The sequence below is a fragment of the Artibeus jamaicensis genome, unplaced genomic scaffold, assembly GCF_021234435.1.
Source record: "Artibeus jamaicensis isolate MK-2021 breed Jamaican fruit bat unplaced genomic scaffold, CSHL_Jam_final contig_558, whole genome shotgun sequence".
NCBI classification, from domain to species: domain Eukaryota; kingdom Metazoa; phylum Chordata; class Mammalia; order Chiroptera; family Phyllostomidae; genus Artibeus; species Artibeus jamaicensis.
The window spans coordinates 3858622-3874387 of NW_026521886.1; the positions used below are offsets into that span (position 1 = coordinate 3858622).

General features: G+C 41.2%; 1 protein-coding gene across 4 annotated transcripts in view; it reads right to left on the minus strand.

Annotated features, from left to right (window-relative positions):
• EEFSEC (eukaryotic elongation factor, selenocysteine-tRNA specific) overlaps positions 1–15766 on the minus strand; it is a 470949-nt gene that overhangs the window by 255680 nt on the left and 199503 nt on the right. For all 4 annotated transcript variants that reach the window (XM_053670299.1, XM_037139648.2, XM_037139647.2 and 1 more), the window contains exon 4: positions 13883–14047. In XM_053670299.1, coding sequence (XP_053526274.1) covers positions 13883–14047 — 165 coding nt within the window. The remainder of the gene's footprint in view (positions 1–13882; positions 14048–15766) is intronic.

The following is a 15766-nucleotide window of genomic DNA, read 5'->3' on the forward strand; positions in this document are numbered from 1 at the left end:
GAAGCTCAGGAGCTCCATTAGCAAGGAGAGGCCTCAGCAGGGCACACAGGCTTACTTACAAAGCTGCTGGAGATGTTGGACAGTCCTTGTCTGGAGAATACAAAACACCACTAGCCTTAGGGTTCCTTGAGGGCTGTAGGAGCAGTGGGTAAAGTGGACAGAACCTGGCCTTTGGAGTTGGACAAATGACTTCAAATGCTGGCTCTGCTGTCTTGTTTCTTAATCCCCTTGAGCCTAGGTATTCTGTCAGATGTGAATCACAAGAAAGGAAGATATGGGCAGAGCTGGCCATTCATATGCAACAGTTCTGACTCTACCATTAACTTGTGAAGACTTCTAATGCTAATGTGCAGTCAGCTCACGTCACCCTCAGCAAACCTAGAGGATGGGCTGGGATATTATAATTCCTCACCAGAAAGTCAAAGCTCAGAGAAGTTCAGGAACCTGCTCATAAAGGATTTAAGAGATTTTTAAATTTTTTTTACATCAGCACTTTCCATTCAAAATCTATATTAGGTTCCTAGGGATATCATAAAAATTACCAGAAACTTGGTAGCTTAAAGCAATGGAAATTTATTCTCTTGAACTTTTAGGGGCTGATGTGTACAATGTGTCAATAGGGTTGATGCCTTCTGCAGTCTCTGAGATAGAATCCCTTTCATACCTCTCTCCTAGCATCTGGAGGCTGTGGCAACTACTGATGTTCCTTGGCATGGGGATATATAACTGTAATATCAATCTCCAGCTTCATACAATTTCCTCTCTATGAATCTCTGGGCCACTGGACACTCGTTGTTAGATAAAGAGCCCACGCTAATTAAGATAATTTGAGATCCTTACATTAATTACATCTGCAAAGAGTCTTATTCCAACTAGGGCATATTCTGAGGTTCTCAGTGGACATTTCTTCTGTGGGCCACAATTCAACCCTCTATAGTCCACCCTCTGGTCCCCAAAACTTAACATCCACCCACGTGCAAAATACTTTTGCCCAATCCCAATAGCCCTAAATTTTCATCCCATTATAGCATTAACTAAATCCAAAATCTCATCCAAATATTATTAGCTCCAAAATATACTCTAAGTCACCTAGTTAGGCATGAGTGATACTGGTGTGATTCATCCCAGTGCATTACGCCTCTACATATATAGACCTGTGAAACTAGGAAACAAATTATTTGCTTTTAAAATACTGGCACAAGGATCCAAATGGTGGCAGAACAGGTGGAAGATATACTAACTTCCTCCCAGGATCAAACTGGAATTGCAACTAAATTACAGAAAAATTATCCAGAATAACCAAAGTGAAGACCAGCTGGAGAGAAGCCTTATAACCAAAGACTTACAGAAGAAACCACATTGCTACACTGAGACAGGTAGGAAGTACATACAGAGGCACAAGAGGGTTGGCTGAGCTCCCATGGGCAGCAGCTGAAGTTCTTGGAGATATTTCTTAGGCCAGGGGGTTCCCTTTGAGAAGTATGAGATCTAAACTGAAAGGCAAGCTTCTTAGCCTAGAGCACCAGAGCCAAAAGGCACCATATAACATAAGCTGTGAAAAGTAGCAGGGTTTCTGTTCACCAGAAAGATACAGCTTGAGAGGCAGCCACCCTCTTAAAGGGCCAATGAACAAAATTGCATTTGTAGCCACTTACCCTGGGCTCCAGCAAAGGGAGGGCACAGCAGACTACAGCCAAGTGAGGAGAATCTGGGTTTGTAGTTCTGAAGGAAGAACTAAAGGGTTAGCCACCAGGATCCCTGTGCTCAGTCATTCCTCATTATGCAGAAGCCATCTTTCTCAGTGACTGCAATCCCCTCCATCTGGCATCTGCCTGGGTAGGGAAGCAATAGCCCCACCCACAGGAATCCCTCTCCACCCACACTGTGGAGCTTAAGCCATACTGAGTACAGCCAGAGGCTCTTTCACTGACTAAGTCTAACAGGCAGCCTATAAGTGGAGGCAGATCTCTGGTGCTTTGAGAGGTTAGTTGACCATTCCCTGGGCCAGGTGCTGGTAAATTAAGGCCTTGGTGTGCAGTCTCCTCCTCTCAGCACACACACAGGCCCAGCAGAGGGAGCCAAAAGCTATGGATTGCTGCTAGTTCCTGATAGGTTGCCCAGGGCCAGTTGCATGCAGCGTCTGACACAGGGCTGCACCACAGTCTTTGCAAATCTACCTAATACATAGAACTAACACATCAAGGCAGCCAAATGGAAAAAGACAAAGAAACAGACCCATAGTAAAAGAGCAAGAGAATTCTCAAAAAAAAAAAAAGCTAAATGAAATAGAGGCAAGCAATTTATCAAATATAAAATTCCAAGTTATGAATATAAGGATGCTCAACAGCATGAAAAAAAAAGACATGAAAACACAAAAAAGAACCAGGAAGAAATATAGATTGCAATTTCTGAAGTAAAACATATACTGGAAGTAATAGACAGTAGCTTAGATGAAGCAGAGGATCAAATCAGCAATTCGGAAGACAAGGTAGAAGAAAACACCCAAACAAAAGATCAATAAATCAATCAATCAATCAATAAATATGAAGATAGTTTAACATACCTTTGAGACAACAGTGAAGCATAACAATATCCACATTGTAGGGGTACCAGAGGAGATTAAGAACATATTTGAAGAAACAATGACTGAAAACTTCCCTAACTTGCTGAAAGAAAAAGACACATAAATCAAAGCAGCAGAGATTCCAAACAAAGTGGACCCAAAGAGACCCACACCAAGACATATCATATTTAGTACTTAAAATGGTAAAGCTCAAAGACAAGAAGAGAATCTTAAAAGCCACAAGAGAAAGGCAATTAGTTACCTATGAGGGACCTCCCATAAGACTGTCACCTGATTTCTCAAAAGAACATTTCAAGCCAGAAGCGATTGGCATGAAATATTCAAAGTAATGAAAAATCAAGGACCTACAACCACAGCTTCTTTACCCAGCAAAGCTATCATTTAAAATTGAAGGAGAAATAAGCTTCCCAGATAAGCACAACAAGCTAAAAAAAGTTTATCAACCCCAAACCAGTACTGCAACAAATATTAAAGGGCTTGCATTAAGAAAAAAAAAAGAGGAAAATAGTTTAAAAAAATAAAATGGCAATAAATGTGTACCAATCAATAATGACCTTAAATATAGTTTAAATACTCCACCGAAAAGACATAAGGTAGCTGAGTGAATAAGAAAACAAGACCCATATATTTGCTATCTTTAAGAGAACTATCGACTTCCGCCAAGATGGAGGTTTAGGTGGATGTGCCGTGCCTCCTCACACAACCAAGTTTAGGGACAACTAAATATTAGCATCAGAAAACACAACCAGAACACGGAAAACTGAACTTTTCGGAAGTCTGCCAACAACAAATTCTTCAGCCCGACCGGTAAGGGGCGAAACCGGCGTCTGGTGAGGAGCTGCAAGGGAGGGCTCGGTGGGACCCGGGCGCGGAATCCAGACGCGCGAATCCAGACGCACGGGTTCCAAACCCAGGATTGGACCTAGTGAGTGACCCAGCAACCCACCGGGTGAGCGACTGCAGAGGAGACAGTGGGGAGGCGGTGAAGCGAGTTGACTGCGGTTGCCTAATTGCGCGCGAGCGAGGGAGTGGGCGGTTGGACCGGCAGCGGCGGCGATAGAGGGCACTGCCATTTCCCCGCTCTGACCACGCCCCCACATACAGCGTCACAACCCAGCGACCTGGGAGTCCAAGGCGCAGTTTCTCACATTTAAAGGGCCAGAACAGACCAAAAATGTCGCAGGGAGACCTCAAAGCCCCAGAGATAAATCTAAGCGACGAAGAAATAGCAAAACTCTCAGACGCACAGTTTAAAACACTGGTCATCAGCTTCCTCACAGATCTGGTTGATTATAGCCACAAATTAGAGAAACATATGAAGGCTAAATTAAGGGAAATGAATGGAATTCCACAGGAAACCCATAGAGATGAAAAGGAAACTGGGACTCAAATCAATGGAGTGGACCAGAAGAAAGCAAATAATGGCCAAACAGAAAAGAGTCAAGGAGCAAGAATTCAAAGAAATGAGGAGAGTCTTAGGAACCTCCAGGACATCTTTAAACGCTCCAATATCCGAATTATAGGGGTACCAGAAGGGGGAAAGACACAACCACCAGTGGAAAAACTATTTGAACAAATAATAAAAGAAAATTTCCCCAATCTGGCAAAGGAAATAGACTTCCAAGAAATCCAAGAAGCCCAGAGAGTACCAAAAAAGTTGGACTCAAGAAGAAACACACCAAGGCATATCATAATTACATTAGCCAAAATTAAAATGAAGGAGAGAATCCTAGAAGCAGCAAGAGCTAAGGGGACAATCACCTACAAAGGAGTCCCCATCAGACTGTCAGCAGATTTCTCAAAAGAGACCTTACAGGCAAGAAGGGGCTGGAAAGAAATATTCCAAATCATGAAATCTAAAGACCTACAACCAAGATTGCTCTATCCAGCAAAACTTTCATTTAGAATGGAAGGACAGATAAGGTGCTTCTCAGATAAGACCAAATTCAAGGAGTTCATCATCACCAAGCCCTTATTATATGAAATGTTAAAGGGACTTATCTAAGAAAATGAAGTTAAAGAAACATGAACAGTGAAAGAACAACAAGCTCACAGTTATTAACAACCACACCTAAAACGAAAGCAAACTAAAAGGACAGCTAGATCAGGAGTGGAAATATAGAAATGAAGATCTCAAGGAGGGTTAGCAACAGGGGAGTGGGAGGAGGAGATGGGGGGAGAAGGTACAGAAAATAAGTAGCATAGACAGTAGATAAAAAATAGATGGGGGGGCAAGAATAGCATGGGAAATATAGAACATAAAGGACTTGAGACACATGGACATAAACTAAAGGGGGGTAATGGTGGGGTTGGGGGGGCAGGGTGAAGGGGAATGAAGGGGGGAATAGAACAACTGTAACAGCATAATCAATTTTAAAAAATAAATTAATTTTTAAAAAATTTAAAAAAAAAAAAGAGAACTATCTCAGAATGAAAGATACACAAAGACTAGAAGTAGAGGAATAGAAAAATGATATTTTATGTAATAAAATATTATTTTATTACATAAATATTTACATTTAAAATATTATATTTTAAATAGAAATAAAATAAGCTGAGGTAGCAATAGTTATATCTGACAAATTAGGCTTTAAAACCAAAGTTATAGTAAGAGAAAAATAAAGACACTACATATTTATAATGGAAACAATCCAAAAAGAGGCTATAACCCCAGTAAACATCTATGCAACAAACATAGAAACACCTAAACATATAAGCAAATCTTGATGGATGCAAGGAGAGATGGATGGAAACAGAGACATAGTAAGGGATTTTAACACCCCATTGATTTCAATGGATAGATCTTCCAGACAGAAAATCAACATGGAGACAGCAGCCTAAAAAAACACACTAGATCAAATGGATTTAACTGATATCTTTAAAGCATTCACCACAAAGCAACAGAATATATATACTTTTCAAGTGTACATGGAATGTCTTCTAGGATAGACCACATGATAGGCTACAAAACAAGTCTCAATAAATTTAAGAAAATTGAAATCATATCAAATATCTTCTCTGACTACAATGTTATGAGCCAAAAAAATAATCACAAGAAAAACACTGAATAACACACAAAGACATGGAAGCTGAATAACATGCTAATAAACAATGAATGGGTTAACCATGAGATTAAGGAAGAAATCAAAAGATAACTTGGGACAAATGAACACGAGAACACAACAACCCAAAAACAGATGGACAAAGGGAAAGCAGTCCAAAGAGGGAAACCCATAGCAATACAGTCCTACCTCGAGAAACAAGAAAAAGCTCAAATAAACAATCTAACTTTACATTTAAAGAAATTTAGAAAAGAACAACAAATGAAGCCCAAAGTCAGTAGAAGGAAGGAAATAATAACGATCAGAGCAGAAATAAATAAAATAGAGTCTAAAAAAAATGATACAGGACTTTCAGCTAAGATGGAGGCATAGGTAGACACACTTTGTCTCCTCGTACAACCAAAATAAGGACAACAACAAATTTTAAAACAATAACCAGAACTGCCATAAAAATCAAACTTCATGGAAGTCCCATAACCAAGGAGTTAAAGAAGAAATGTTCATCCAGACTGGTAGGAGGGGGAGCTGGGGTGGAGAGGACTCACAGCAAGTCGGATGCTGGGGGACCAGAGCAGATGAGTTGGTGGCTGGCAGAGCAGGAGATCCCACATTTGTCTGCAGATAAACCAGGAGAAACAACTGGAGAGCAAGACAGACTGTACAACCCAGGGTTCCAGCACCGAAAAATAAAGCCTAAAACCATCTGACTATAAAAACTTGTGGGGGTTGAGGTGGCAGGAGGAACTCCCAGCGTCACAGGAGAGTTCGTTGGAGAGACCCACAGGGTCCTACAATGTACACAAAACCACCCACCCAGGAACCAACACCAGAAGGGCCCAATTTGCTTGTGGGTAGCAGAGGAAGTGACTGAAAGCCACCAAGATCTGAGCAAGAGGCATTGTTCCCTCTCAGACCCCTCTCCCACATAAAGCACCACAACGCAAGGTCATGGGTGGCTCTGCCCTGGCAAATACCTAAAGCTCCTCCCCTTACTATATAATAGGCCTGCTGAGACTAACAAATATGGCCCAAATGAGAGAATAGATCAGAGCTCCAAAAAAATACAACCAAACAATGAAAAGACAGCCAATCTAATAAAGGCCAAGTTCAAAGCATTGGTAATCAGGATGCTCACAGAATTGGTTGAGTATGGTCAAAAAATAGAGGAAAAAATGAAGACTATGAAAAGTGAATTAAAGGGAACCAACAGTGAAGGAAAGGAAACTGGAACTCAAATAAACGTTCTGGAGCAGAAAGAAGAAAGAAACATTCAAACAGAACAGAATGAAGAAACAAGAATTCAAAAAAATGAGGAAAGGCTTAGGAACCTCTGAGACAACTTTAAATGTTCCAACATCAGAATCATAAGGGTGCCAGAAGGAAAAGAAGACGAGCAAGAAATTGAAAGCTTATTTGAAAACATAAGAAAGGAGAATGTCTCTAATCTGGCAAAGGAAATAGACTTCCAGGAAGTCCAGGAAGCTCAGAGTCCCAAAGAAGTTGGACCCAAGGAAGCACACAACAAGGCACATCATAATTACATTACCCAAGATTAAAGATAAAGAGAGAATCTGAAAAGTAGCAAGAGAAAAGGAGACAGTCACCTACAAAGGAGTTCCCATAAGACTATCATCTGTTTTCTCAAAAGAAACCTTGCAAGCAAGAAGGGGCAGGAAAGAAGTATTCCAAGTCATAAAAAGGCAAGGACTTACATCCAAGATTACTCTATCCAGCAAAGCTTTTATTTAGAATGGAAGGGCAGATAAAGTGCTTTCCAGATAAAGTCAAGTTGAAGGAGTTCATCATCACCAAGTCCTTATTATATGAAATGTTAAAGGGACTTATCTAAGAAAAAGAAGATAAAAAGTACAAACAGTAAATTGAAAACAAACTCATGACTATCAACAATGAAATCTGAAAAAACAAACAAACAAAAACCAAACCAAGCAAACAAATAGAATAGTAACAGATTCACAGAAATAGAGATCACATGGAAGGTTATCAGTGGGGAGGAGGCAGGGGAAAAATTGGGGAAAAGGTACAGGGAATAAGAAACATAAATGGTAAGTACAAAATAGACAGGGAGAGGTTAAGAATAGTATGGGAAATGGAGACGACAAAGAACTTATAATATGTACAACTCATGGACATGAACTAAATTGGGGGAATGATGGTGGGAGGGAGTACAGTGTGGAAGGGAATAAAGGAAGGAAAAAATGGGACAACTATAAGAGCATAAAATATATTTTTATATTTTAAATATAATATATTTTACATAAAAATATATTTTTATGTAAAATATATATTTTAAAAGTAAAATAAAAAAATAAAGAATTAAAATTTAAAAACGATACAAAAGATCAATGAATCCAAAAGCTGGTTCTTTGAAAAGATAAACAAGATTGACAAACCTTTAACCAGACTCATCAAGAAAAAGAGAGAAGACCCAAATAAACTAAATGAGAAATGAGAGAGGAGAGGTAACAAATGACACCAAAAAAGACAAAGGATTATAAGAAAATATTACAAATAACTCTATGCCAACAAATTAGATAATCTGGATGAAATTGATAAATTCCTAGAAACATACAATCTTCCAAAACTAAATCAGGGAGAATCAGAGAATCTCAATAGACAGATTACACATAGTGAAATTGAAGCAGTAATTTAAAAAAACCTCCTAACAAACAAAAGACCTGGAGCAGTGAATTTTACCAAATGTTATAAGAAGAACTAACATTCCTCCTTCTCAAACTATTCCAAAAAATTCAATGGGAAGGAAGATTCCGAAGTTCATATTACGAGGCCAGCATGATCGTAATTCTAAAACCAGATAAAAACACTACAAAGAAAGAAAATAATATGCTAATATCCTTGATGAACATAGATACTAAAATGCTCAACAAAATATTAGCAAATGGAATAGGGCAATTAATCACAAAAGTCATATGCCATGATCAAATGAGATTTATCCAGGGAAGCAAGGTTGGTATGATATCTGCAAATCTATAAACATGATATACCCCATAAACAAGATGAAAGATAAAAATGATATCAATAGGCATAGAAAAAACATTTAATAAAATCCAATACCCATTTATGATAGAAACACTCAGCAAAGTGGGAACAGAGGGAACATATCTCAACTTAATAAAGGACATAAATGACAAAACCACTGAACATCCCACTCAATGGGCAAAATCTAGAGGTGTTTCCCTTAAGACTAAGAACAAGAAGACAGGGATGTCTGTCTTCACTGCTCTTATTCAACGAACTACAGGAAGTCCTAGCCACAGCAATCAGACAAGAAAAAATAAAAGGCATTCAAATTGTAAAGGAAAAAGTAAAACTGTCATTATTTGCAGGTGCCATCATACTATATATAGAGAACCTTAAAAATTTCACCAAGAAACTTCTAGAACTGATAAAAATATTCAGCAAAGTTACAGGATACAAAATTAATATCCAAGGATTTCCAGTCAACCTGGAGGCATAAGTAAACACAGCTCAACTCCTCATACAACCTCCCAACATTACAGCTAATCTACAGAACAAATATCACTCAGAATGGTCAGATAATTGAACTGTATAGAAGTCTAACAACTAAGGAATTAAAGAAACCACATTTAGCTACACAGGTAAGAGGAAGGGGCAAAGATGCAGAACAGGCTGGTCACAAACCCATGTGTCGTGACTATAAAATTATGGGATATCTCAGGAGTGAGGTATTCCAGCCCCACCCAGACCACCCAGCCAGCTTTCTAGTGTCAGGAAAATAAGTCCCCATAACTTCTGGCTGTAACAAACCAGTAAGGATTGGGTTGGCAGAAGAAACTGTGGGATTCTCAGACCTCTTCTCTTAAAGGGCCTCATACCGCACATAGACTTACTCAGATTCATTACCTCTGGGCTCTAGCACTGGGGAAGCACTTTGAAGGGCACCAGTGACATATGGGGAACTAAAGTGTCTGGCATCAGGGCAAGAGCTGAGGGACAGCTTCCTCCCAGACATAACTGAAGACAGCAGCCATTGTACCTTTTCTGAGCCCTTATGTACACAGAGCCACAGTGTGGTGGCACCATATTTGAATCTCTATCAACTTGGCTCTCACAGTAAACCCTGTCCTGACAATTACGTAAAAGTCTGCCCCATCCAACTTATAGGCCAGGCTGATAACAGTGGCTTTTCCATATGAAAGGCTAGGCTAGGCACAAGCTTCAGACCTTCCTAAATCTGCTCAAGCAAGCAACTGCTGAACCCAGCCCCCACACCTCTCACTGAGTGGCCCCAAGCTCAGCACTAGCAGCAGCCATCTGCGGATCACTTTATAGCTTACATCAAGGGACCCCAAACAAAACACAGGTGGAGGCTGACCTTGGCCTGTACCACCCTGGAAACCTCAGAGTCTATGCCTGCAGTGGACAGTTACAGACCATGTCAGAGTACTACCCAAACCACTTCCACAAGCCATGGAGGGAGGTAATTGCCAACCAGGGGTCATAGGCAGTTCTACCAGCTGTCTGGAATGGGTAAATCCCTCCCATTGACCTTCTGACAGCAATCAAGATTCATCTACAAGAGGAGGGAGAACTCAGCCCACGTGGAGGGCACACCTTGAGTACCCAGCTTGGAAAATAAGGGAGGCTGTGCCACTGGGCCCTACAGGACACATACTACATTAGGCCATGCCACCAAGACACAGAATCAAAGCAGCTCTACCAAATACATAGAAACAAACACAGGGAGACTTTCAAAATGAGAAGACAAAGAAATATGGGCCAAATGAAAGAACAGAACAAAATTCCAGAAAAAGAAATAAATGAAATGGAGATAAGCAATTTCTCAGATGCAGAGTTCAGAACACAGGTTATGAGGATGCTCAATGAACCCAATAGGTAATTCAACAGCATAAAAGTGACCCAATCAGAAATGAAGGAGACATTAATTGAAATAAAGAACTATTTACAGGGAATCAACAGCAGAGTGGATGAGGCCAAGAATCAAATCAATGATTTGGAACATAAGGAAGAAAAAGACAACCAATCAGTACAGCAAGAAGAAAAAAAAAATCAATGATAGGATAAGGAACCTCTAGAACAACTGCAAATGTTTCAACATTCACATCGTAGGGGAGTATAGAGAGAAAAAGCAAGAAATTAGAAACCTATTTGAAAAAAATAATAAAAGAAAACTTCCCTAATTTGGTGAAGAAAATAGATATACAAGTCCAGGAAGCACAGAGAGTTCCAACAAAATGGACACAAGCAGGACCAGACCAAGATGTATCATAATTAAAATACCAAAGGTTAAAGAGAATCTGAAAAGCAACAACAGAATAGCACATAATTACCTACAAAAAAGTTCCCATAAGACTGTTAGCTGATTTCCCAAAAGAAACTCTTCTGCAAAGGCTGTCCAGCCTTGCCTTTGGTCTTTTACCAGAGCATGTTTTCTCATGGAGAATTTCCTACTTGTGGCACTCTTTGGAATCTGGAAAGGCCGAGACTCTCCCAAATCACCAAGTGCTGGTTCCTTGTGCTAAGAGTTCCTGCTTCAATCCATTCCCTTCCTCTCACATATACTACAGGCAGCAAAGGAAAACAAGGGTACACCTTCTATACTTTGCTTGGAAGACTCCTTAGCCAAATATCTAAGTTCATTGCTTACAAGTTTTGCTTCCTTGACTAGTAAATCAGAAAATCATAGAGCCATTGACACTAAAAGGGTTGAAAAGTAGGCTGGGGGAAAACAGATACACAAAAGCAAGAGGAGCATTAAATTTCTGTTTGCCACACTCCTTCCACATATCGAAGTACATATAAATATGTAAGATCCAACAGCCAAGTTATATCTTTATAAGGACAAGAATAGCAAAAGACCTCAGAATACATTCCCTCTCAAACATCACTGTCTACTTAATAAGGCTGACTATCACTGCCTCAGCCCTCCCCCATACTCTTGGTCCTGGCATTGCAGTCACTGATCCTGTCATCACATATCTTTTCCTCCCTCTAGACTCTAGAGTCTAGAGCCTCAGGTACTACCAATTCAAAGTTTGTCTCCCACAGAGCCATCTTCTGACACTTCCTACTACTAGTTGCTCTCCCAGGGTGCAGACATGTCTTTTCTCAGGGCAGAGGGATACTAGATTAGGGTGGCCCTAAGGGGTCTGCCTAAGAGAGCACAAGAAATAGAAAGGAATTTAGTATTTCATCCATTCTCTGTTCCAGCTAAGAATTAATACACAATCACTATTTTAATCTTAATTTGTTAAATGTGTTAGGTTTATTTTCATAATTTTGTGCTATTTTTTAATGTTTATACTTTTAGTTCTTATACAACATAGATCTGATTTAATCCAGGACTAATGGTCTTCAGAGGAGGGTACACAACAGCCAGTTGAAGAGGGAATGATGACCCACAGTGTCAATGAAGGCCCTAGGACATGAAAGGGCAGGGCCTCACCCTCTAACTCCTGCTGCCACACCAGGGAGCCCTGAAACCTGGCCAGTCTCAGGGGTACAAAAGAAGCTTTTCTTTGGTTGGTCCTCCCTGGTCAGGAGACTCTTCCCTGTTACCCCTAGTCTTGGATGAGGAAATAATAGTTATACGGCCATAAAATAAGTGGAGGGGGAAGAGTGAAACCTGAGATTTCCTTTATCTAGGGAAAGTCCTGGCCATTCCATTCCTCTTACCCTTAAAACACCCTTTCCTAGATCCTCTCTGGATGCCCTAGACCAGGAATAGCCAACACAAGGCACAGGTACTCCTTTGGCCTCCCTTGCTCAGGGAAGATACTGCAATCATGGCCCTCCTTGCCCCAATGTGATGGTTAATTTTGTGTGTCAACTTGGTTGTGCCACTGTACCCAGATATTTGGTCAAGCATTATCCTGGATATTTCTGTGAGGTCTTTTGAGTTGAGACTAACCTTTAAATGAATAGACTGAGTAAAGCAGATGTATTTCCACTGTGAATGTAAATATAATCCAGCTGAAGGCCTGAATAAAAAAAACACTGACCTCTCCAGAAGAAGAGGAAATTCTGCCAGCCTTGAGACTCAAATTTCAACTTTTCCCTGGGTCTCCATCTTGCTGGTCCACTCTATGGATTTTGGATTTGCCAAGCCTCACAATCATGTGAGCCAATTCTTTAAAATACATATTCTCTCTCTCTGTACACACACACACACACACACACACACACACACACACACACACACACTTTTGGTTCTGTTTCCCTGGTGGACCCTGACTAATAGAGCTAGCGAGCTGTAGAGCTGTTATCAACATAGCCCTCCAAGGAGAATTCCCATTATCATGCAAACTAAGCTCATTAACCAAGGGCTGCGAATACATCCTGGTTGTATATACAGGGCCAAGCATCCTGGTTGTATACACAGAGCAAGGATATGCTACCACTTCCCTGTACTCTGGGTTCCTCAGAACTAGAGAACTGCCCTGGACACCAAATTCTTAGTAGGGTCTTCCTACTTCTAACTAGCCTTGTTCTCTACCTTTATTCCCCCTGAGTAAAGGGGGAATAAATGGGCAGTTAGGAAGGCTGTAAGTTTTTCTTCTCCTGTAAACTAAAGCCATAAGAAAAACCCAATGAAGAAGGTAAGTATCAGGCCACTGGACATCTTTTAAATTGGAGCCAGAAGTTGCCAGAAGTTTGGGGAGATGGGGAGATATCCAGCTGTACATCCTTCTCACAGGTCTCCAAAGAGATGATATGCCATCTGCCAGCTGTCACTAGGAGTGTGAAATTCATCTATATGTCTTCCAGTTTGTATAACTGAATACAAAATTCTGTTTAATTTGAAATTTTTGTGATTAAGAGGAAGGTACCCAGGAATCAGTCCAACATGTACTTGCCACTCTGACACAGGGAGCTCATAAAAAGGGGATTTGCATCTAGCACCTCACTTGTTGATCACATAGTGCTGAGCCCAATGCACCTTCTGGGGTCTCAGATTTGTTATCTATAAAGGACACTGACTTGGGAGGCTCATCATAACACATCATAGGCCTCCAAAAGTGGGTGCTGTTATTACAAATTAGGGGAGTGGTAGTTCTAGAATCCAGTCAAGGCATGAGGAGATGGAGCAGAGCAGAACCAGCTGGCTAGCCTCAGGAAGCAGACCTAGTAGGCTCAGCAGTTACCGACAAAGAGGTCGTCCCTCTCTCTTTCCACTAGAGAGAAAAGGCAAAAGAAAGAATAATGTAAAACTGACCTTGAGGGCAGGAATCTCCACACTGTCACCGAGGCTGATGGAGCCTGAGAGGATGGTCCCTGTCATCACAGTGCCCTGGCCTTTGATGGAGAAACAGTGGTCCACAGACATGAGGAATGGTCCCGAGGGATCTCTCGTTGGAATGGATATCTGGGACGTCAGGAGCTAGAAAAGAGATGCTGCTGTCACATTCTGTCGGAAGAAGACTGGATACGGCAGGGCAGAGGAAGGCAGAGGATATGACAGTGCCCAGGCAATCTGCTTTTTCTTTTTTGCTGACTCCACATGCTTCAACCTTAACCTGCCTATTTTCCTCATGCCATCTATGTGCTTAGGGATTACCATCAAAAAAATTAAATGAAGACCTTATTATTCCTTGTAGTTTGCTACTTTCTGTCAAAAAGTTGTTTGGTTATAAATGTTCCCAAGTCTTAATCTTGTGATAACAATTCTTTCAGAAAAAGACCAGAAATTCAAAGCAGGCTAGGCCTGAGATTTGTGGAGAGGCTTCTTAAAGGAATATATAGCCCTGGCTGCTGTAGTTCAGTGGACTTAGAGCTGGCCTGAGAACCAAAGGGTCACCAGTTCAATTCCCAGTCTAAGGCACATGCCTAGGTTGCAGGCCAGGCCCCTGGTGGGGGCCACACATGAGGCAGCCACACATGAATGTTTCTCTCTCCCTTTTTCTCCTTCCCTTCCCCTCTCTAAAAGTAAACAAACAAAATCTTTTTACAAAAGGAATACACAAACACCTGTTATAGCAATATAATTGTGGATTTTACTTTAACACACTTGTACCAAGCTCCCAGACCAGTGATCTCCGGAGTTGGTGAAAAAGTAACAAAAGCATTACCCAGAAAATATTGGTTTTATTAAGACAGCAAGATGAGCACCCCCGCGTAATTACAGAAATAGTGGTAGCACACAGTCACACCTGATCATGGCTCTGTGGATCCAGGCGGACCTGAGTCCACAAAAAGTCGAACTGGGCTTGAATCCTATCTCTACCACATAGTTGCCGTGAGACCTTGGGCAAGTTAATTAACTTCTCTGAATCTTAGATTCTTCCTACATAAAATGGGGATGAATAATTTCAGCCTCCCAGGGTCACTGAATTTTAATGATCTTGTATGTAAAGAACTTAGTGCAGTTCCTAGTATATGATAATCATTCCTCACCATCATAGTAAACTGAATAGCACTGTTCCAATCACATTATACACATTAACTCATTTAACCCTCATGCCAACGCCACAAGAAAAGTGGTGATATTATCTTCCCTGATTTCTAAGTAAGGGAACTGAGGCAAGGGAGAACAGGTCATGTGCCTAAGGTCACAGACAGAGCAGGAGGTAGGGCCAGCATGGCAAGCTGCCCAAGAGTCAATGCACCTCACCACTCCAGCCTTCTGAGTTGCCTCAAGTGCTCAGCAGAGGCACTTCAGATCCCAGTCTCATTGCCATTTCTACTGAAGCATCACCACCGCCTCCCCACCTGTACCACGCCTGCTGGCTACCCTGCGTACCCTGTGAAAGGCTGCACTCCCTCTGTCTACCACTACCTAACCTGGAGGAACACCTCTGGCCCATGGCTTCAGAAGATGAAGCCTCCACTGCATTGGTAAAAGCCACAGGACCTAAGCTGCACTGCCACTGCTACTAGGCCCATCTCCCACACCTGCCTCATGGGCCCCCACCCAGGTGGGACACACTGGAGGGGCTGGAACAATCTGAAGTACCGAAACAGATGACATCGACCCATTATTCCAGACTGACAGGATCTGCTTTGTCTGTGTGGAGGTGTTTGACAAGAGAAAGGAAAAAGAAAGGCTTAGAAGGGTGCAAGCCTTCAGTTCTGTTTGGGATTAACTTTTAGGGAGAATGCA